The sequence below is a fragment of the Bos javanicus genome, chromosome 29 (genome assembly GCF_032452875.1).
Source record: "Bos javanicus breed banteng chromosome 29, ARS-OSU_banteng_1.0, whole genome shotgun sequence".
Classification (NCBI taxonomy): domain Eukaryota; kingdom Metazoa; phylum Chordata; class Mammalia; order Artiodactyla; family Bovidae; genus Bos; species Bos javanicus.
The window spans coordinates 44,190,027-44,211,613 of record NC_083896.1 but is presented as its reverse complement, the minus strand read 5'-3'; the positions used below and the strand labels follow the sequence as shown (position 1 = coordinate 44,211,613).

At 62.4% G+C, this 21,587-nt stretch overlaps 1 protein-coding gene and 1 non-coding gene across 8 annotated transcripts; one reads left to right on the top strand and one right to left on the bottom strand.

The window, feature by feature from the left end:
- Positions 1 to 574: 574 nt before the first annotated feature.
- Positions 575 to 20,186, bottom strand: PCNX3 (pecanex 3). 7 transcript variants are annotated; one of them, XM_061406974.1, is made up of 35 exons: positions 20,100 to 20,186; positions 18,712 to 18,899; positions 18,376 to 18,475; positions 18,213 to 18,252; positions 18,017 to 18,112; positions 16,664 to 17,794; positions 16,069 to 16,192; positions 15,801 to 15,979; positions 15,502 to 15,592; positions 14,945 to 15,080; positions 13,447 to 13,607; positions 12,532 to 12,685; positions 12,232 to 12,264; positions 11,848 to 12,019; positions 11,624 to 11,734; positions 11,164 to 11,255; positions 10,918 to 11,027; positions 10,651 to 10,756; positions 10,461 to 10,553; positions 10,160 to 10,310; positions 9,177 to 9,321; positions 8,677 to 8,854; positions 7,909 to 8,017; positions 7,625 to 7,754; positions 7,192 to 7,250; positions 6,877 to 7,092; positions 5,982 to 6,235; positions 3,655 to 3,885; positions 3,384 to 3,487; positions 2,939 to 3,086; positions 2,614 to 2,844; positions 2,260 to 2,534; positions 1,680 to 1,813; positions 1,297 to 1,595; positions 575 to 1,218 (listed from the first exon to the last, which is right to left on the bottom strand). In XM_061406974.1, exons 2-35 carry the CDS (start codon positions 18,879 to 18,881, stop codon positions 1,024 to 1,026), a joined length of 5,958 nt encoding a protein of 1,985 aa, XP_061262958.1. In that variant the 5' UTR covers positions 18,882 to 18,899; positions 20,100 to 20,186; the 3' UTR covers positions 575 to 1,023. The 7 variants fall into 7 exon arrangements, with proteins under 7 accessions (XP_061262958.1, XP_061262955.1, XP_061262952.1 ...); XM_061406971.1 differs by lacking the exon at positions 20,100 to 20,186 and adding an exon at positions 19,244 to 19,906 and having other exon boundaries at positions 13,447 to 13,589; XM_061406968.1 differs by lacking the exon at positions 20,100 to 20,186 and adding an exon at positions 19,244 to 19,906 and having other exon boundaries at positions 15,801 to 15,976.
- TRNAE-UUC (transfer RNA glutamic acid (anticodon UUC)) lies at positions 3,979 to 4,051 on the top strand. Its single transcript has one exon. It is a non-coding gene; the product is annotated as a tRNA-Glu (tRNA).
- Positions 20,187 to 21,587: the final 1,401 nt, after the last annotated feature.

Below are 21,587 nucleotides of genomic sequence, written 5' to 3'. Positions count from 1 at the left end.
GGAGCGCCTGCCCTGAGCCAGGCCCGGCCCGGCAAGCTGTTTAACTGTGGGGCTTCCAGCCCTTGGCCGAGAAACCGGAACAAGTGTACCGGCCTTCCAAACCAACTTGGGGGCTAGACCGGGACGCCTAGTGTTGGGCTGCAGCCTGGGCACAGAGACCAAGTGCTCAGAAAATGCCACTATTCATGAGTACTTGTAAGCGCTGCTCTACACACGCAGTCTCGTGTATTCTTAAAAGCCCTTAGGTGTCATCTCTTATTTACAACTGGAGAAACTGAGGCTCAGAGAAAGGCTCTGGCAAGGGTCAAACTGATAATTGCAGGAACCTGCCATTGGAGCTAGAAATCTTTGAACATTTTGGCATGAGAAACAGAACTGCACACTTAAGGTCAAAGTTTAAAAAGGGAACAGGCTTGTGGCAAAGAGGATCCAGTCCTACTTGAGTCCCACCCTGGTCTAACCTTGACCTCAGAGCCCAGCCCCACATCCTTCATCCCTCTCTGCTCATCTACCCTGACTTGACCACCTGCTCCACCCTCCACCCAAACACCCCCAGATAGAAGAAACTACCAACCAAAATCAAAAATAGTGTTATTAATTCTGGTGTCTCCGAAGCACGAAAAAAAAAAGAAAAAAAGAAAAAGAACCCCACCTTTCCCACATTTCAGCCCCAAGTCCAAGGCCAAAGGGCCACCCCAGCAGGCGGTGCAGACCGAGGGGCCAAGTCAGTCCTGGCCATGGGCTTGAAGCGGGACCAGCCCATGGGTTTGGCTCTTAGGGCCCGACTGGGATGCTGCCTGCCTCAGTTTGGGGAGCCCAGGCCGTGGATTAGGGATGAGAGATCAGGGGTCAAGGTCAGAGGTCTGGGCTATTCAGTTCCAGTGCTCTGGCTAAGGCAGCCAGAGGTCAGGGTTCACATGTGGAAGCCAAAGCCACTCGGTTCTGTGGTCCAGCAGAAAGGGCCAGAGGCCAGGGGTCCAAGTTCCCAAATACAGGACTGGGGCCCAGAGGGCGCCAGGCCACTCAGTACTGATGCTCCAGCAGGGGCTGAGCTGCCGGGCTCTCTCGCTCCTCTGCAGGGGCAGGCCAGTCGCCCAGGGCCCCGGTGGGCGTGCCAGTCTCAGGAGCACTGCTGTCCAAGCAAGGAATGTCCTGCACTGTTCTGGGGGGTGAGGCTTCAGTGCTGATGTCCGGGCTGAGGCTGAGGTCTAGAGGCGCCTGAGGGAAGGGAGACAGGTTGGCGGTGGGAGAGCAGACCTGAGCTGCCCAGACCTGACCCCGCTGGAAGAACCTTACCTGAGATTTGGGGGTGCTTCCTTTAGGGCTCCCTGAGGCTGGCTCCCCGTCGGATCCCCCTAGTCCCTTCCGACCCCCCAGGCTCCACTTCCCACTGGGACCCTCAGAACTTAGGAGACCAGGGCCAGGGGGCCTTGAGGGCCTGGGACCCTCAGGGAGAGCCGGTGAAGCGGGGGATGGTCCAGGGAGCCGAGGGGGTGGCCACTGCAGGAGAGGAGGGGGGCGCCCATCACCAGAGCCGCTCAGGGAGGGCCTCGGGCCCCAGGCAGGGCCTGGTGGGGGGGGCTGGTCCCCAGCGCCTGTGGGAGACAGATAACAGGGCAGACTTCAGTCACTAGGCTGCCCTTCCCACTCATGGGCTTAACTGGGCCTTGCCCACTCACCTGCTGTGTTCTCAGGTGTGGGTTGTGCCAAGGGGGGGTTATTGCTGAGGGAGGTCAAGCCCCCGCCTCCGCCACAGTCCGAGTCATCCACGTTCCCGCCGCTATTGCAGCCGGCACCACAGCCCTTGTGAAGCCTGGGAGAGGGGAAATGGAGACGACGTTGGTGGGGGGAGGAGGGTGCAATGCCCTCACAAGCACAAGTCCCCAACCCAAGGCACCTAACATCTCAGATCCTAGTCCTATTTCTAAAAGATTCTGCCATCTACTTTACAGGCTGTTTTTTTTTTTAAGGTTACATTGTGAGGCATGTGGGATCTTAGTACCTTGCGGTGGAAACCTGGTCTTACCCACTGGACAACTAGGGAAGCCCCTATAGTTTTTAAAGGTGGCATTATTGATGGTGCTTCAGGCTAAAGGCCACCTTCAGCTCTGGCTGAGAGGGCAGGGTGTGCAGTTGGGTCAGCTTGGGGTTCACCCCTGGCTCCAGCGCTTCCTCAGTCAGACCCCGGAGGGCACCACTTCCTCTCTGTGAACCTCTGCTTCCTCCCCTGTGACCCCGGAGGTGGGAGTCAGAGCTCACCTCTCCCAGCTGCGCAGAAGCCAGCGGGCGATGGCGCCCAGGCTGACGGGGCCGCCCCACAGCGCCCGCAGCTGAGGGTGGCTGCCGGCCAGCGAGGTGGTGAGGGGAGACACGTAGATGGGGTAGCCCAGTGGCTGGTCGCAGGAGGAGTTGATCATGTTGCGGAGCGCCTGCTTGGCGTTCTGGATGCTACCGCGCTCGGGGTTGCGGTTGCGCAGGAACACCAGCTCCTGCTGCTGCCCGGCCCAGAGGCCGCGCACACACTCGCGGTTCACCTGCGGGGGCCACACATGTGGGAGGGGGTCAGGAGGCCACGGCGGGAAGCGGGCAGGAGGGGTGAGCGGCAGGCCCCACCTTGATGACGCGGAAGCTGAGATGGCGCCGGTTGAGCATGATGATCTTGTACTCGTCCGAGGCGTCGTCCAGGACGTGGCGCAGCGCCAGCAGCGAGGGTGTGTTGCTGAGGATGGCACTGCGCCAGGCCGGGTCGCCCTCGTGAGAGATGACCAGCCGCTCCTCGTTGGCCGCAATGGCGTCATACAGGGCGGCTGGCTCCTCATACTCGTCTGGGGATGTGAAGTGGTCCTGCGGGGAGGACGGGAGGGCCGAGGTGGGCTGCCCTTGCCCTGGGCGGCAAGTTCACTGCCTGTCCGCCTTGCCTGGGCACACCTCTGCCTACCTGGTGAAGCTTGAGGGCCATGCGAACCCCGGGCGCCACCACGCGGTGAAGCAAGTCCATGTCGGCAAAGACCCACTCGTCCCGCGGGGACGTGATCCTGAAGTCCCCCTTAAACAGGGCGTGCAGGCCGTAGAGGAAGGGCTCCAGGCTGGAGAGGAGGAGGGGGTGAATGCACCGGGCGCGCTGGGCTCCTCAGCGCTGGCTGTGTGTGTAGGGGTCAGAGGGCAGCCTGCTCTTCACGCTGGGCCTGTTTCCCCATCTTGACAAGGAGGTCAGTCCCTGCCCATGTCCCTCACAGGGCGAAGGTGAGGGGCAGGCGAGGTCCCATGGGGAGAGGAGCCGCACTAAAGGAAGGACTGATGTGGCCCTGGGGGCTGCAGCCAGAGGCCCAGAGCTTGTCAGGAGGTAGAGGAGGGGAGGGCCACAGACCTGGCTGGGCACTCACCTGGCAGACATGCTGTGCGAGGCGGTCCCCAGGGCCCGGCGGCCCAGCACACACAGGCCAAAACACAGCGTGACGAGCGGCGAGTTCCAGTCCTGGTCCACAGGCTGCGGCACAAGGACCCCCGTCCCCAGAGCCCAGCTCAGACCTGGCACAGGGAACCTGGGGCAGGGACTGGGGCCCAGGCCAAGGGAGGCTGAGGGTGAGAAGAACCCGCACGGGGAGAGGGGAGGCCGAGGGGGAGAGGGCAGCCCCAGGGTGCTGGTGGCCGGACCTGACTGCGCCGGGAGGCACAGTACTGGATCCACTCCAGGTGCACGGCGCAGAAGGAGGGCAGCGAGAGGCCGGAGAGGCGAAGGTCATAGTCCTCATCCACGCTCAGAGAGAAGGTGGGGTCGGAGTCAGCATAGCCAGGTGCCCGCACAGGACGCAGGGCCGTCGCAATGCCTTCGTGGCTCAGCCAGGCCTCCAGCTTTGGAGAGCGGCTCACGTAGTAGATGATACTCTGTGAGGAGAGGGCAGGGGTCACTGGGGGCGCGCCCTCGCCCTGGCTACTAGGAGAGATAGCGTCAGGGTACAGAGACTTCTCCCCGTGAGTTCCCTGGTGGTCTAGTGGTTAGGACTCTGCACTTTCACTGCAGAGGTCCTGGGTTCGATCTCTGGTTGGGGAACTAAGATCTCTCAAGCTATGTGGCCTAACCAAAAAAAAAAAGAAGCTTCTGCCTTAGACTGCGCTGAAGTCAGCTTCCCAGGACACCCATCCCCTCTCCCATTTCAGCTCCCTGAAGCCACACAGGCCTGTCTGCTCCTTCTCTCAGTCAGAGAAGAGGAAGGGGAAGGGGAAAGCTGACAGGAAGCACCCCTCCTTACAGAGCATCCACTAGAGAGTGCTGCCTGTGGCAGGTGCTCAGGTCACAGGTCCTTCAAGATAGCATGAGTGTGATCACAGGACTTCCCCTCAAAAAAAAGAGGCACAGCATCTGTACCCAAGCCAGGGGCTCCTCCACCCCTTAAGAGAATCTGCTGGGGACTTCAGTGGTTAAGACTCCGCCTTGCAGTACAGGGGACGTGGGTTCCATCTTTGGCTGGGGAACTAAGATCCCACACGCCGCAGGGCAAGTAAGCCCACGTGCCACAACTTCTGAGCCCGTGTACAGCCAGAGAAGCTGCATGCCACGACGAGGGTCCCTCGAGCCGCAACTAAGACCTGACTCGGCCAAGAAAGTAATAAAATACGTATTTAAAAAAGAGAGATTCTGCTGGTTTCTAAGCAGGGGCGTGGGTGAATGGAGAAGAGCCTTTGGACAGTATGCGGCTGGTACAGACACGATGGATGGGCGGTCTGAGGCCGACAGTTGGCAGCCAGTCAGGTTGCTGCCCTGGATGGAGCCAACGCAGGGTGGCCTTCTGCCTGGGGGAGGGATGGGGAACCCAGAGCTGCAGAGGCTGGTCCAGCTGGCTATGAACAGGGGCCTCTCGGCAACAGGAGCCCAGCAGCATGGTAGGACGTGGGGCCAAGAGCCTGGGCAAAGTGGCCACGGTATAAGCCCTCCTAGGAGCGAGTGCGGGCACGGGGCATCTGAGAAGGCAGTTGCTCTGACAAGTGACGCAGAGGGGCCACCCACTGGCAGCAAGGGTCAGCTGGGGGACACAGGACCGTCCAAGAGAGAACCTCAGGGGAGCAGGCTCCGTGGACTCCAACAAGCCGCCCACCCCTTCTGGGCCCACGACACGCCGCAGGGCAGATGCTGAGAGAGCATGAGGGGACCTGATTGTGACCCCTAGTCACCCCACTCCTGTAGTGCCCTCCTCATTCCTGCCACCTCACAGAACTGCAAGAATCTCTATTTCTCAAAAAGCTAAACAAAGGCAAAGAAAGCGACATGGCAGGAGTCCCAGAACCCAGCCCAGGGCTCCCTTGGGACCCCACACTGTGCCTCCTCAACCCCCTGCCCCACAACAGGTCTTGACCCCTCAGGCCTGGCTTGGAGGGCACAGGTTAAGACAGGGAGGCCCAGCCTGGGCCTAGCCTAGCTCCGGCACTTCCTCCTGATGCTGGGGCCTCAGGCAAAGCACTTTCCACATCTAAGGCAGCAGCATGTCTCCTGCAAGGTGTGGTGGGCTTCTCCCAGCTCAGGAGAGGTGCCTGGCAGAGCCCACCCCTTGGTACGCACCGCTGCTTGGCAGCTGCTCCTAAAACTGTGTTAAGACCGCCACAGTTAGTGTTACTATCTCTGTGCGCTGGTGGGGCAGGGCTGGTGGTCTGGAAGGTGGTCGTCAGCAACGCCCCTCCCAGGACCGAAGCCCAGAGAGAGGATCTGTGTAGGTGCTGCACGCTGGCCCCCAGTACTCACCACCCCACGGGAGCCTCCAAGAGGCAGTGACAGAGGGCCCCTACCTTAGGCCCCCAACGGGCAGAGTCACGGGGCCTCAGAGACGCGCTATCTGGCAGTGACTCTTTGGAAGATGCTTCCACTCTCTGAGGCCCCAGCTTCCCTTGGGCAGAGCAGGCTCCCGGAGACTCAGAAGGTGGCCTTCGGGAAGCTCCTGCCCAGCGAGCCCTGAGTGTGGGGCCCCGGCCACCCGGCCCCACCCTCCTACCCTGACGTAGTAGGTGACGAGGATCTTTCGGAGGTCGAACACCTGCAGCATGGACGCGGCGTTGTTATCGCTGATGCTGTAGCCCTCCAGCACGTACTTGCTGGCCGTCACCTCCCAGGCCAGCCAGCGCTGCCCGAAGGCCGCATTGAAGGACAGGACCCGCGGCAGGTGGCCTGGCTCACAGCAGCAGCAGCCCTCATCCTCCTCCACGCCCTCAGTGATGGCCTCCACCTCCCGCTGCTGGCAGTATGTACCTGCGGAGACGGGGGGCCAGTCAGGGGACACGAGCCCATCCCCGCCTGCCTCCTCCCCAGAGTGCCCAGGCCCCTCCCCTGGAGGTGACGGGAGCCACCGTCACTTAGTGAACGGATGAACAAACGAGCCCCTTTCTCCTCCTAACTCCCAGTGGCCGTGGTGGGGTGGGACTGGGGTGGCGGTGACGGGACGGACAGGGCCAGATCCCTCACTTATAGACGCAAAGACTGAAGCTCGGGCTCGTGCTGCTCTGAGCTGTTTCGAGCCTCTCTGCACTCGGGGCCTCTTCTGAAGCTGGAACCTGCCAGGTGCATCCTTCCTGAGGGCCAGGAGCTGGCTCACTCCCCAGGGCTTATGCGTGGGCCCCAACCTGGGCCAGGCCTGAGTCCACAGAGCAGGCCAGCAGGAGCCCCAGGCCGGAGCTTCCACCAGAGCAGCCTGTTCACTACAGACCTGCCACAGTCAGGGCAGGGACGGGGCCGGGCCAAAGAAAGCCTGCCGCCTCAATGCTCAGACTAGGAATCCCAGGCCGTGGGGCCCGTGGCGGAGAGGGCCTTGCTCAAGGGCCCCAGCAAACTGGGGTAGAGCAGGGTTAGGGTCCAGCCCTCACACACGGACAAAGGTGGCGCCCTCGGCTCACCCCGGAACTCGAGGCCACGCAGCTGGAAGGTGACGAGGCCGTTGCCAACCTCGATGAGGTGGACCAGGGCGTTGAGGTAGTCGGAGGCCAGGACGAAGCAGTCACCAGGGCCGTAGTTGCCCCAGCGGCCCAGCACCAGGTCCCCACACAGTGTATGCTGCAGTGAGCGGGTCAAGTGCTCGTAGAAGATCGAGTTGAGGTTGTTGTCATCAGCGCCTGGGACCCAGGATGGACGGACAGATGGACATGACAAGTGAGCAAGGCTCCCTCCCCAGGGCGGCCCTGCACCAAAGCCCCCGATGGCTGGGTACACACCGGGGTTCCGGTCCAGCTGAGTGACCAGGCGGGTGTTGGAATGATCCACGCGTTTAGTGCTGTTCAGAGACAGGGCGACACACAGGTGGCCAAGAGGGCAAGGCTCAGGTGACAGTTCCCGCCACCCTCCACCACGCCCCTCTGGGCTTGCACCCCGCTCCGTGACAGGGGGAGGTTAAGGTTCACGGACGTGAGGGGACTCCCCCAGGGGCACCACACAGCCAGGAAGCCCAGGGTGTGAGCCCCAGGCCTCGGTCTGGCTCAAGCTGTGTTCCTGTGGATCAGCCACCTCAGTGAAGCCCACGGTGCCGTTCCCCACAGCCCAGCCTCCAATCTCCATCTGATCTCCCGGCAACCTGCCCCGTTCCACCCGCTCCCCACCAGTCCCCCTCAGGGTCCCACAGGGCATCCGCCTCCGGCCCAGGAGACTCACTTGTAGTCACGCTCCCAGAACTTGAGGGGCCGGGCGTAGGACATGATGAAGACGGCACTGCCCAGCAGTGGGTTGAGAGGCGTGGAAAAGAGTGCCGAGAGCAGGGCCTGAACGAACAGCATGGCCGAGTCTGGGCGCGAGTCAAGGAGGTGGTGGGCACGCAGGACCCTCCCCAGCCTCCCTCATGACCCTTCCACCCCTGCCAGCCCGCCTGGAGCCCCCCCATCCGGGCGACAGCCCTCCCTGCACACTCCCACCCGGGCTGCAAGCGGCAGGCTGGGTACGTGGCACGGCAAATGGCTGGGCAAAAGCGTGGAAAGCTGAGCCCCAGGTGATCTGCCAGGGCGCGATGTAGGTCAGCACGAAACGCAACTTGTACAGCAGGTCCCACAGCTGCAGGGGTGGAGAGGGGAGAAGGTGAGAGATACACGGACTGCTCACAGAGAAGGGGGCCCACCAAGTGCCCACTCAGACCCCTGGGACTTCCGACACCATTAGCAACCCCAGACAAAGCACCCAAGGGGACATTAGCTATTTAATTCATGTGATCGTCCTGGGAGCCTCCTATCACTGTCCCACTTCCCAGATGGGAAAACTGAGGTTCAGACGAGGTAGAACAGATACATGATTTGCTCAGGTTATGCCACTCTTGGTGATGCAGCTGTGATACCAAAAGTTAAGAGACAGTCACAGGCCCTGCCATCAGAGGGGGACACAGTCTTGATCTCCACCATCCTGGGCCAGGCCAGAAATCAGACCAGAATGCTCACGGGAGTGAGATGAAAGCTCAGGCCTGTGCCAGGGTCCCCCGTGGGCACCACTGCGGGCCTCCAGTACAGAGCCAGGGAACAGGCCTTTGTTCAAGTCCCAGCTGACCACCAGCTCTCCAGGAAACCTGAGGCACTTATGCTCTCTAAACCTCAGCCTGCTCACTGCCCTACGAGGAGCCACTGCCAAGGCCCTCAGAGGGGATACCACGGGACTGGGGTGGGTCTCCCGCACCAAGGCAGGAGAGGCCTGCCCCCAGGGCTGCAGTGTGACCCCCAGCTCACCTTGCTGCAGAGCAGGGACATGAGGAAGTAGTCGAGCAGGAAGCCCTGGGAGAGGCGCGGGTAGTCGAAGTGAAAGAGCAAGACGGTGAAGGCCAAGGTCAGGTACTGCTGGGGTGGGCAGCAGAAAGCCGAGCGCAGCAGCTTCAGCCCAGCCACGGTCATGAGCAGCGCCCGGCAGCTGTGGGCAAGAGGCAGGCTTTAGGGGCCAGGCAGTGAGGGTGGGGCCCGCCCCTTGCAGGCCCTAGCCTGGGCTCTGCTGGGCAGGGCCCAGCTCTTCTGGGCCAGCGACCTTCATCTCTGCTCCCTGAAGAGGTCACTAACCCCCTCAACTTCAGGCGTACTGGAGGGACATGTCTGCTCCTGAGAAGGCAGGTGCTTCACTGGAAAGGGTGTCAGGAGCTGGGGGCCTACTTAAGCTTGCTGGCCAAGGGGACTCAGTTTCCCCCTGGGTTACTCAGGCAGGTAGGTGGTGGGATGACCAGGGGGCTGGCGGTCCTCACTAGAGACAGAACTTGTCTGGGTGGCTGACGACCGTGTGAGCGTCCACCGTGAGGGCGTTGAGCACCACGGCCGGGTAGATGAGGTACTTCTCCACGCACTGCAGGCCGGCATACAGCTTCTCAAACCACATCACCTGGGCAGCACCTGCAACCACGGGCAAGGAGGTGGGCCTGCTGCTGAGCTCCGGGCCCTCCGCATCTCCTCCTGCTTCTGCAAAGGGGGCAGGCGTGCTCTCCACGGGAAGCTGGCAGGAGGGCAGAGCCCAGGATGTGGGGGTGTGCAATTCTGGGCCCCTAGAATTTCTGAGCAGCTGGGGGTGTTGATCTTCAGCAAATCAAATGAGGGCGATGAGGCCCAGGCAGGGCGTGTTGGGGGCTCAGGGCAGGTGCTCTGCCCATTCGGCTGTCTGAAATAAAGGGTGATGACAACACCCCTGGTGTCCACCAGAGTCAGGACAGGTTGGGTGAGGCCCAAGTTCACAGTGACCCTCAGTCACAGGGACCTTTGGACCGGGCCCATCACTGGCTCAAGGTGACGTAGCCGCATGGAGATGCTGGCCCAGTAAACAAGATCCTTCACTGTCTAAGAAAAACAAGCACACAGACCTTCGCACCACAGATCCAGGGATTTAAATACAAGCTCCAAGGAGTCTGTGTTGCACAATTCAGCGTGCACTACACTGATCTAGTTCATTAAGAACCAGTCTGTATCTCTCAACAACACCTCCTGGAGTTCTACTTCTATCTCGTCAGGGTCCACAAGGCGGGCAGGGAAAGGGCAGAGCAGGCAGGGCGAGAGTGAGGCAGGGGCTGAGGGTGGCACAGGAGAGGGTACAGAGGGCAGTGAAGGGGCCGGAGGGCCCATGCCATCGCAGACAGGGCGGTGTGGACAGAGGCTGCCCCCTGCTGGCACCCTAAGCTGAGAGGTCCGAGCTCGTAAAGGCAGGTCGGTGGAGGGCCCCAGACTGGCCGGAGGCACTCACCTCGCACTTCGTACTGGCTGTACTCCAGCGGCTTCAGCACGGGCTGCGACAGGCAGAACCAGGGCAGCTGCTTGCGGAGCTGAGGCAGCAGGTAATGTGTGAAGAAGCCTACGGCCCCCGCCAGCGCGTACAACACAAAACCTAGCACGGACTGCAAGGAGGAGGGGAGGCTTAGCCACGGGCCGCCCGGCGCACAGCGACCAGGGCCCGAGAAGGATGTGAGGCCACGGCCGCCCCGCCCTCGGGGCATGTGCGCTCTGGCAAAGACCTGGGCGAAAGGACTGGCCTGTGCCCCACGAACCTTCAGGGCAATGAAGACGGTGCTGGCGCTGATGGCAAAGGTGAGCACGGCGATCACCACACACATCACCAGGTCGGAATGGAGAACCTCGCGCTGCAGGGTCGGGAAACACCAGTGTGGGTGCCGCTGCCACCGGCGGCTGAACACACCCTTCCCCACAAGACAGGACCCCGAGACTCCGGGCGCTTACCACTGACTGGCGCATCTTTTCTGGCAGTGGGTCTGGGGGCTCAGCACGGGCGGTCTCCAAGCTCCGCTCCTCCAGCTCAGGGAAGAGCTTGCTCCGGACCAGAGACCTGGGGGTTCGGGCCGTGAGAAGAGTCAGGGGCCTGGGTCTGGGAGGCTGCCCCTCCTCCCACAGGCCCTGGGGTCAGGCGGTGACAGGCACATGTGCAGACCCCGCCCCCCAACCCTTGCCAGGCACAGACACACACAGACAGTCCGCGCAGGCACCCACCAGAGCACGGTGGGGTCGCTGCTCTGCCGGCTCAGGTGGTAGGACAGCGCGACCAGGAGGCCACAGAAGACGGAGAAGATGACAGGGACGTGCTGCTCCGGCCAAGGGCTCTGGAGAGGGAGCCCGCGCCAGTCAGGGCTGCGGGCACCCTCACCCGGGGCAGAGGCTACTGCGGGCGCAACTCACAGCCCCATCCCGCAGCCCCCCGCTCTGGACGCCTCCCGGCCCCTCCCAGGTCATCCCTACCTTGATGGCCCCGAGGCAGAAGCCGTAGAGCAGGGCAGCGGCCAGCAGGCTGCGGGAGAGGCTGAAAACGGCTGTCAAGGGGCTGGTGGCGGCTGCGAGGCGAGCGGAGGCAAGTAAAGCCCAGAGCCCACCCGCCAGCCCCCGCGGCACTGGCCCCGCTGCCCCTCAACTTCCAGGGGCTAACCTCCCCTGGACTCGGGGCCCGGCCCACTGTTCTCTGCTCCCCCAGCCCAGAGAGGCCTGCAGGGCCTCTTGCATTCTCGGGTTTAAACCACTTGCCTGGGGAGGAGACGGGAGGGGTGGGGAAGGGAAGGGAAGAGATGGGCTCTTAGAATCTTCCATGTAGACCAGGAAAAGCCTCAGCAAAGTGCTAGACCCACAGTCGTATACCCTCATAGCCTCACAGACCCACAGGCCTGCACGTCCTCCTTACCCAGGAGCCCCGCCCTGGGTGTCATACCTGTGCCCCCAAAGCCGTGCATGTCTATCTGCTCCAGCAGGTACATGAGGCAGGTGTTCACCTGGGGCAAGAGGCCCAGGAGGAAGACGAACGGGAAGCACAAGGTGAACACTGGCAGGGAGAGGAAGCGGAGGCCTGGTCAGTCTGCCGGCTGCACCCCCAGCCCACCCGTAGGGCCTCGCTCCCCCCCACCCCCTTGCAACCTCAACCCTACCCGGCCTTACCAGTGGCCACGTCACGGGCACAAAAGAAGAAAGAGGCGGAGAACAGCGTGAGGCCATAGAGGGAGACAGGTGGGAAGGGCTGCGCGGAGCCCAGAGCGTCCAGCAGCCAGATGAGCAGACAGCAGATGCAGAAGTAGACGGGCCGGCTGTACGCGATGACCCAGTTGTGGCCCTGGGGAGGGGGCCTGTGAGGCGCCGCACCTCCCTCACTGAACGCCCTACTCGCGAACGCATGCTCACGTGCCCCGGGCCTGGCCCTGGGTCCAAGAGAGCTTGGCAGGGTCGGGGCAAAAGGACCAGGGGTCTGGGGGCAACGGGGAAGGGTGAGGGTCACAGCCCCGCCCAGGCCCGGGCCTCACGGGAGGCACGCTCCCCTGTACTCACGTGCATGGGGGAGGCGGCGTCCGGCTGCACACTCTGCAAGAGACAGGAGCTACATGGTGACGAGAGCCTCGCCCACGGGAGCGTCAGAGGCCTGGGACCTGTTCAATTCCACTTCTGGGGCGTTGTGAGGGACCAGGGCAGGACTCCCCCTTCAACCGTCCTGAGCTTCAGTTCCTTCATTTGTTGGATGGGGGATGGTGGTGAACAGCGGACCTGAAGCATCTTATCTGTTTTCTAGCTCGACCCCCTCAAGAGGGGTCGTAGGAGGAGGGGGAGGAGACCCCGGAAGCCAGGCCTGACCTTCAGCAGGGAATACTGGCAGGAGGCGATGACCAGGCAGAACTGGAAGACCCAGATGTCCGTGAAGAAGCCCTTGAGCAGCAGCAGGTAGCCCAGGAAGGCGACGAGGCTGCTCAGGCCGACGCCGAGGATGTTCTCCAGCAGCCCGCGCGTCCTGGAGAGACCGCCGGGTCAGAGCACGCCTACCTCCTCCCGTACTGGCGGGGCAAGGGATTAGGGGGTGGGGGTGTGGGGGACAGGACCCAGCCACAAAGACCCACATCCGGGGTGGCGCCCATGCCAGCCATCATCTTGAGTATCTGGAGCTATAACCTTGGGCAGGGCCAGGCTGCACCTGCTCCAGGAAGCCAGCCCACCGCTACCCTGCACCCAACCCCAGGCTCTGTCCCCTCTAGACCCGGAGACCTCAGGGGCCACCACCCTGGGATCTGGCCGATCTGCCTCCCGCTTCCCCAAAGCACCGCTCTCAGTGCCGGGAGAAATCCAGAGCGCAGGAAGCCACCCAGACAACAAACGTCACCTGACCTCTCTGTCTTTCTGGGCCTCAGTTTCCTCCCAGAAAAAACAGAGAGCTGAGACAGATGATTTGCTGGCTTTTTAGGCTATATAGGATTCAATTTAATTGAATCCAACATAGAAGCAAATAAAAAAAATAGAAACACAACACGAAGAAGCCATGTCTCCCTCCAGCAAAATTTTGAGAGAAGAATGACCAGAGCACCCCCAACTAGGCCAACCATTTGCCCCTAGAAGAACCTGAAGCAATCCCACTGCAAATTCCAGCCCTCCACGCACCCGCAGTGACCCAGCGGTTAGGCTCTCTGTGGCCATGACGGCCTCCACACATTCCCAGAGTCTGGAAGCCCTGGGGCCAGGAATGACAGAGGCCTGGGAGCCGAGGGGCTGAGTGCTCACCGGTCCAGCAGCGCCAGCAGGGCGAGCCGCTCGTAGCGCACAGAGGTCCAGCGGCCAGGAAGAAGCCAGTACTTGTAACTGTGCTGGGCCCGGGGTGGCGCCTCCTCCATCAGCGTCTGCTCCTGGGATTCGTGCAGGGAGTCCTGGTCCAGTAGGTCAAACTGCGGTCCCCACGGCCGCGGCCATCAGCCCCGCCCTCCCACCACAGTGGTCCACGCCACCCCTTGGCACACACTGGCCATCAGCCCCGTCCCCCACCACAGTGGTCCACGCCACCCCCTGGCACACACTGGCCATCAGCCCCATCCCCCACCACCGCGGTCCACGCCACCCCCGGCACACATTGGTCATTAGCTCTGATCCACTCCCGTCCATGCCACCCCCGGCACACACGAGCTGGTCTATACAGAAAGTCCCTACCATCTAGCAGCCCCACAGCCTGCCCTGACCCTCCACCCCAGGGCCTGCTCCTTTCTCCAGCTTCCCAAGATATGGCTCAACGGCTGTGGGAGCTGCCAAGGGCCAGGGTTACCAGCTCCTGTGTCTGTCTTCCCCACTCAGGAGGCATCTCTGGCCCCTTTCTGGGGTCAGCGAAATCCACCTTACCATTCGGGAGCCAGTAAAAATGCCACCCTTTGCCCAGATGTGGCCATCAGGGTCACTTTGACCACTCTACCCTGGAGCACAAGGAGGCCTGGCCCTGAGGGCAGGCCTGGGTGCCAATGCCACTGCTGTGAGGCCCTGGGCTGCCTACTTAACCTCTCTGGGCTTGTGGGTCTTTAAGTCAACAAGTGTTTACGGGACGCATTCATGAGCCTGTCCTGTGCCAGACTCCAGGGACACAAGGAGAGCCACCACAGCACAGCCCCTGCCTCTGGAGGAGCCCTCGCCCATGTGAGGACCGCACTGCTCTCCCACGGGACGGGGAAGGAGAACAAGCACGTAGGGAAGGGGCACGCACGGCTTCTGGGTGCTGCCCTTGGTCTCTCAGTGGCCCTGGCTGCGTGGGCACTACTCTCATGATTGTTCTTTAAGCTCTGAATCTGTGCCTTACACAATCCTAGTGTTTTTGTCACTTCCTGACCGATTACATAAGTTGTTGTCCACACCAGGACACTTTCAGGAACAAGAAGAGGTGCTCTTACTAACCCTACTGAAACAGACAAGCTCGACCAGCATGCCTCAAGCGACCCGTCGCCACTGTCCAGTGATCTCAGCTGTCCCCTTCGCGGGTGCCACTGCACCCTCCCCACTAACTGCGGACCCTGCCAGGGTAACGAAGCTACTCCAGACACGCTTACTGAGTAAATAAATAAGCAACTTGAGTCCTTCATGTTCTGTGCACCCTGTGCTGGCCATCAAAGGTCAGGACAGCCACCTTAGGGCCCCTGGAGCCCTCACTCGGAACCACCTGGCCCTCCTGGGGCCCGCGCAAGCGCTTGGTGCTCTGCATCCCCCACCCCTTCCTGCAGGTCCTTCCCCAATGCTGGCTTCTCACCTCCGGGATCTCCAGGGGCACTCGGCGCACCTGCATGCCCTGCAGGACGACGGGCCGCGGCTGCAGCAGGTTCAGGCCGCCGGTGGCCTCTGGGACGTCGGCTGAATGGAAGCTGGAGGAATGTGAGTGGCGGTCCCTGTGGGAACAGCAGAGGTGAGGGTCGGGGCTGTGGGCGAGCCCAGGAATGAAACAGGGTTGAGGCCAAGGCCAGGCCACAACTGGGGGCCCGAGGGGGGCTACTCGAGTACCCAGAAGATGTACAGGGGTGTCAAGAGGAGACAGGTCACAGAGGGCCTCCCTCCCAGACCCTAGGCATCCAAGAAGACCCTGGAGCCTCGTACTTGGAAGTCCCGTGGAGCCAGGGAACCAAGGGATCCCTGCAGGCTTGCCCCTCTCCCCTCCATGCCCCTCGCTGCCGCGCACCCTCCTCTCCTCCTGGAGGTCTGAGCTACCTCCTGGAGGTCTTTGCTCCTGCCCAAAGAAGGAAGGGATAAAACCCCCCAGAAATGACAGCCCACTAGCCACAGGGCTGGGAGAGCCTGAGCTTGGAGACTCACCAGGCTCCATTGGCTGCCTGTTCCCCCTGCTGCCCCACGGGGTTCTCATAGCCACCTCCAGCCAGGCCAAAGGTGTAGGAACGCCGCACACCTGGAGCACAGACAGGTGTGGGACACAAGGCAGCCTGTCAGGGACAGGAGCACCGAGGCCCAACCCACCTGAGAAAAACCCTGTGCTGGGTTCTCCAGATGGCAGCCCAGCCCCAGGGCACCAAGGGTGTAATTCCAGGGACGATGACTCCCAGTGAGGGGAGAGGCTGGGCCACAGGCTTGGCCACTGGACGCAGGGAGGGGCTCACCGCTCTCGTCGTAGAAGTAGTGCACAGCACCCTCGGAGGTGTCATCGAAGGTGCAGGCCTCGTGCACGTTGGCACCGGCCCGGGTGAGCAGCAGCGAGGAGGCGAAGTGCAGGGCCGAGGGCAGCGTCAGAGCCCGGGAGTGGGAGGCCGCACGGCCCCGCTGAGCCTCCTGCAGGCTGCTGGGGAGGGGGCAGCCCACGGGCTGTCAGCAGCACTCAGAGCCAGTGGGCCCCCACCCCCCAACCCCAGGCAGCCAGCTGGTGCTCACCTGGGGGGCGAGCCCATGACCGAGGCTGGGGGGGTGGGGTTGCTGCCGGCGTTGTGCCGCCTCCGGATGGCCTGTGCCCGCCTCACGTTGCTTGAGTGGTCCCGCTTGCCAGTCTCCTCGGCAGCTGTCCAAAGAGAGGCCCCCCACCGCGATTTTAAGTGACAAGGAAGTGGACAGAGCCTGGGGGCGGGTGGCAAGGAGATGCAGGTGCTCCTGTGTGGAGCTAAAGATCAGGTCTAGTCCAACCATATCCAGGCTCTGTGACCCTGCCAGGTGACCTAACCACTTGGGCCGTGATTTCTAAATCTGGGAATAAGTACGTGACTTGTTCTGCTCCGCTGGTGGCCCAGGAGGACGAGCATGGCTAGAGAGACCTCGAAGAAAAGGACTCAAGTGCTAGCTTTAGGACTGGAGCCAGGTGCCGGAGGTCTCTGCCTTAAAGGCCTCCGCTCTGCTCAGCCCTGCTTATCTGAAGCGCCAGCAGATGACCGTCACCAGACAGCAGTGTTCACGTCCACCTGCTGTCGGAGGCTGAGCAGGCCCCCCTCCAGCTGCCCCTTGCCTCGACCCCCGCCCCTCCCCAGCCGGCACTCACCTCCCCCCAGCGCACCTTCCTCCCGCAGCTCCCCGCGCCAGCCAGGCTGGTTGGCAGCAGGTCCCCTGCGGGCCTCGGCAGCCAGCACAGTGGGCTCAGCGGCAGCCAGCTCCACCCCCGCCTGGGCCTCCAGCTCAGCCTTGGAGCCTGCCGGGGGACCCCGCAGGGCATCCCCCCCTGCCCCGTCCATGCTCAGCACGCGGGCGTGCGTTTTGGCGCTGGCAGTACTAGGCGTCCGCTGGGTCCCATAGGGCCGCTTGGGGGGCACAGCCATCCCCTCCTCAGCCCCGTGGGGGGCCCGTCGTTTTCGGGCTCCCCCAGCAGCCCCCCGAGAACTCGCGGGGGAATAGCATGAAGTGGAAGAGGAGCTGTCGGTGCTGTAGCGGCGCTGGGACCGGAGGCTGGAGGCTGGGCTCAGTTCACTGCCCTCGCTGGTGTCGTCATCCTCGAAGAAGCCCCGGCCTTCCAGCAGCGGCCGCCGAGGGGCACGGCCGGTGGCAGGGGAGTGTCTCCGCACAGGCGGCCGCCGTTTGCTGGGCCGGAGCAGCGCCAAGTCCTTGGGCCGCACAACCAGGAGAGGCTCGGCCGGGCCCGGCGGCGTCCCTGCTCCTACAACCGTGTCGAAGGAGCGCAGCGTGTCATCTGAGGGGACTCCGGCATCAGGGGAGGCGGGCAGCTCTGCCTCCGAGGGGGGGTCTGTGTCGCTGCCCTCGGGGGCTTGCCCTCCAGGGGGGCTGTCCAGGTGGGTAGAATTGGTCTTCTCACTCTTGAAGCTGCTCAACGTCTCCCTGTCAGTGCCACTGAAGCAGGAATCTGAGGAGCCAGCTTTCTGGGGTGTGGGGTCCCCTGAGCCCCGCCGGTCCAGGGGCTGGTAGCCTCCTGCTCCCCGGCGCTGTTCCCGTCGACTGCTGGTCCTCACCAGGGCCCGCTCGGGCCGGGTCAGGGTCAGGAAGCTCTTGCTAAGCTCCTGGCTGAGGCTGCCCTTCAGGAGGGGGCTCATGGGAGTGTCAGCCACACTGCCGCCACTCCACGGGGCTCCATCTCCAGCCAGGGGAGAACGTTCTGAGGAGTCCGTGCTGGGGAGAGAAGGGTCCGGGGCGGCCCCTGGAGGCGTCTGGGGAAGGTCTCCAACTGTCAGAAGAGAAGGAGACCCGGGACTAGAAAAAGGTGTTCTATATCAAGAGCTGATGGCTGAGAGGGTCCTACGGCCCCGAGTTCTGAAAGCCCAGAGGGGCGGGACACTGAAGTCCTATCTCAGAGAACTAAGAGAGCCCCAGGAAGCAAAGGTTAGGGTGACTCAAAGACATGGCGGCTAGATTTCTCCCCAAGCCCTTGCCAATCATGCCCACTCACTCAGCTTCTCCTGTGAGCTTAGCTTCAGCATCTCTCGATCGGCCGAGGTCACGATCACGTTGTTGCTGCCCTGCTCCCGCACCAGCTCCTTGATGTCTACAAGCACAGCCCCAAACGCATTAGCAGTACCTCAAGGCATCGATGTGCTGGGCCCCGTTCTGCACCGCCACCTCAGTTCTCAACAGCAACCACCTACCTCTGAGGGGCCCAGAGTCCTCTATCCGGGGCAGCAACTCCTGAGCAGGTAAGAGAAAAGTTTGAAGGGGCCAAGAGAGCAAAAAAGTAGGTGTAGGACATACCCACATGGGGACAGGCTCCCAGGAGAGGAGTAGGGGAGGCTGAGGGCCGGGACCACTCACCGAGACCTGGTTGAAGCCAAACACGGAATGCTGAGAGCTACAGCGCACAGGGGGCGTGGAACTCACTTTTCGAAATACAGTCATTTCCACTCCAGGATCTCTAGCAGTGCACAGAAACATCAGCTTTAAGCTAACCTTCCCTCTTCACGCAGCACCTCTCCCACCATCCCCATCACTCCTCCCTCCACGTCAATTCTCCTGACAAATCCAGAGCCAATCAAGGAATATTCAACCGCTCTTGGAGGCAATGTTCCCCAAGCCCCCTCTCCATCCTCCAATGCCAAGGCCCAAGCACCAAGAACCCTCCATTTCCAGCACAGGCCCTGCCTCGCCCACCTGGGCAGATTGTTGTCCCCCTGGGCAGGCTCTTCCTCTGGTTCCCCCATGGTAGAGTTGCGCTTCTCCACAATCTCGCCCTGGTCGAACATAGCATGCAGCCGATAGTTCACAGTCTTGATGGTAGCGAAGATGACAGCCACCACAAGGCAGTACACACCAGCCACCATCAAGCTGGGGGGCAGGACCTGGAGGTGGCAGCAAGTCAGGTCCTTCCTCATAGAGCCCTGCTCCCACAAGGGGTGGACCTGCCACCGCCATCAAGGTTAGGATTCACAAGTTCACAAGAAGACTTCCTGGCCCCTGCATACAACCAGTACGAAGACCCTGCCTTTACTTAACTAACTGGACAAAGATTAAGTGAGGGGCTCAAGGTCACCCTGGCCAGAAAATTCTGGCCTCTCCTCCACACACTCTGAACTCTGCTTTGAGTCCCCTTCCCACAGCCCGGAGTCCCTGTCAGTTTGCACCCCTCGGTGACATCTGCCCTCCCTTTCCCCGGCGGGAGTTACAGGTGGCGGCAGCGTCTCACCATGTACAGCAAGAAAGGGAAGGTGAGCAGGAAGATCCAGACATAGAGGTGGAAGCAGTTGGAAAAGGTGCTCTGGTGCGGGTCGAAGAACCAACCGCCGGTGAGCGAGGCCCACACCCCCTGGCGTAGGATCTGCAATACCTGCGACCCCATGGCCCCGCCGCTGCTGCGCGCGCCCTCCTCCCGGGACCCTCATGGGGGCGGCCCCTGGCCCATGCCCCGCCTGGCGCCCGAGGGCCCCGGGGCCCGGCCTCGCGCTCACGCCATGGTCTCCCCCAACTGGGGAGAGAGATCGGAGGGGCGAGGGTGCGAGCAGGGGGCGGGGCCGGCCCGGAAGTCAGCGGTGTGAGACCCAGACGCGGGGGTGGAGCCGCATCAGAGGCGGGGTCCTGGCACCCACTCCCGCCCCAGAACTGCTCCCGAAGGCCGGGTCGGCAGGCAGGCGCGGGGCACGGGCCAGGCACCCGTCGGCGGCATCCAGAGGTGGGCGTGGGGTGGGTGCTCCGGGGATGCAGCGACGGCTCCCTCGGTTCCGGCCCGGGGAAAGCCCCGGGACCCTGAGGTCCACTTCCGGGGTCACAGGTCACTCGCTTTGGGCTCCGCGCTCGCCCCGCTTCTGCGGGAGCCGGCCCAAGGGGGAGGCCGGAAGAAGGAGCCGCGAGCCGCCAACCTGCAGTGGCGCATGCGCCCAACAAGCCAAGTTGGGACCCGGAAAAGGAAAACCTGGAGGCTTGAATGCGCAAGCGCAGGGAGGTGGTAGAGCGATAAGAAGCGGGGACCTACGGGCTTGCGCAGAGTCCGGGTCTAAGGGAAGGGACGAGCCGAAAGGCAAAACCCCTTGGGCGCATGCGCACACCTGAAAGTTGCCAGCCTAGCGGAGACGACTGGGCGGAACCCAAGGGATAGTTGAGTGGCCATCGAGTAACGGCGGGGTTAATTGGCGCAAAATTCTCCCAGTGAGTTACAAGAGGCGGGGAAAAGGATGGAGGCGTGGACCTGCCTGAGCTAAAGCTACAGTTCGGCGCTACGGGGGCACACCCCCTCTAGGTCCAACCTATTCAGTGTGAGACGTCATGAGTGGCCTCTACTTCCGGGTCAGAGCTCATACTTAAGATTGTAGAGCGCGCTCCTTCAAAAAGGCAGAAATAGTCGAAGTAGGATAGCGTCGTTTTTCTTAAAGTGACAGGCTCAAGGCAATCAAGGGGTCAATCCTGCGGTTGCGAGCGCGGTTTAGCTATTCTGAATTCAGTCACTACGCACATTTCAGGACCACAGTCTCAGGTTTCCTCCCCTTCACGGGGAAGAGGCATGAATAAGTGGTTTTCCAGGTGAGGGAAAGGAGGACCTGACAACTCGTTCCAAGAGCTCGAGGTGCAGCCAGTTCCGTCCTCCTCGTCTTAACACACCCCCCCCCAACGCCCGCCCATCCCACTAGGTCTGCAAAGCTGAGCTTCTGGCCCCAATTTCAGATGCAAAGCGAATGAGGCGCAGAGAGGATGGATCACACAGCCCTGCAGCATCGGGGCCAAGACCAAACTCGGGTTTGTCCCCTTCCCAAGCCAGGTTCTTTGCCCGAGTTTTCCTGATGCGGATGTAGAGGGGAGAGATGGCCCGTCGTTAGCAGAAACCAACTCGACCCTGAACCTGCTGTCATGGGAGGTGGGGGCTACCCTTCCCCTCCGTCGGCCTCTCATTGCCCGCCTACCCAGGAACTCCCCGGCCCAGTCGCCCCGCAGCCTCTGGGAGGGGAGCGGTGCTACCCGCCCGCGTCATCTGATGCTGTTTCCTGCGGGAGGGAGAACAGCGGAAAAAAGTGAAACTCCACCCTCCACCTCTGCCTCCCGCCCCCGGGGCCAAAGTACAAAGGGAGGAGGAAGAAGGGAACGGGGTTGGAGCCATCGGGTCGAGAGAGCCCAGCCAGGAAGAGACAGCTAGCCCCAGCAAGAGACACTCCAGCCACCCCCTTCGCAAGGAGACCCAAACAGAGTCCAGGCGCTGCCCCTTGCTGGCCCAGCTTACACTTCGCGGGGTGCTGGAGCCAGGCTCCCAGGACTGCTCCAGACTGAGGGACGCCGGGGCCCCTCTTTGCTAGCCATGGTGAGACGCCGGAGGCCCCAGGGGCTCACCCCCCAAGCCTGACCACACTACCCTGGGTGGCCTTCCTCCGGAAGCCCGAGATGCAGGGGGCCGGGAGGCGACACTCCTGGATCCCCAGAGAGGCGTGGGTCTGGGGCTGAGGGCCAGAGCCCGGATGCCCAGGTTCCGGGACTAGGGCCTCGACAGTCAGCAGGGGTGGGGACCAGGGGCACCCGGGAAGGTCCCCCACACCCACCAACGCAGCTCC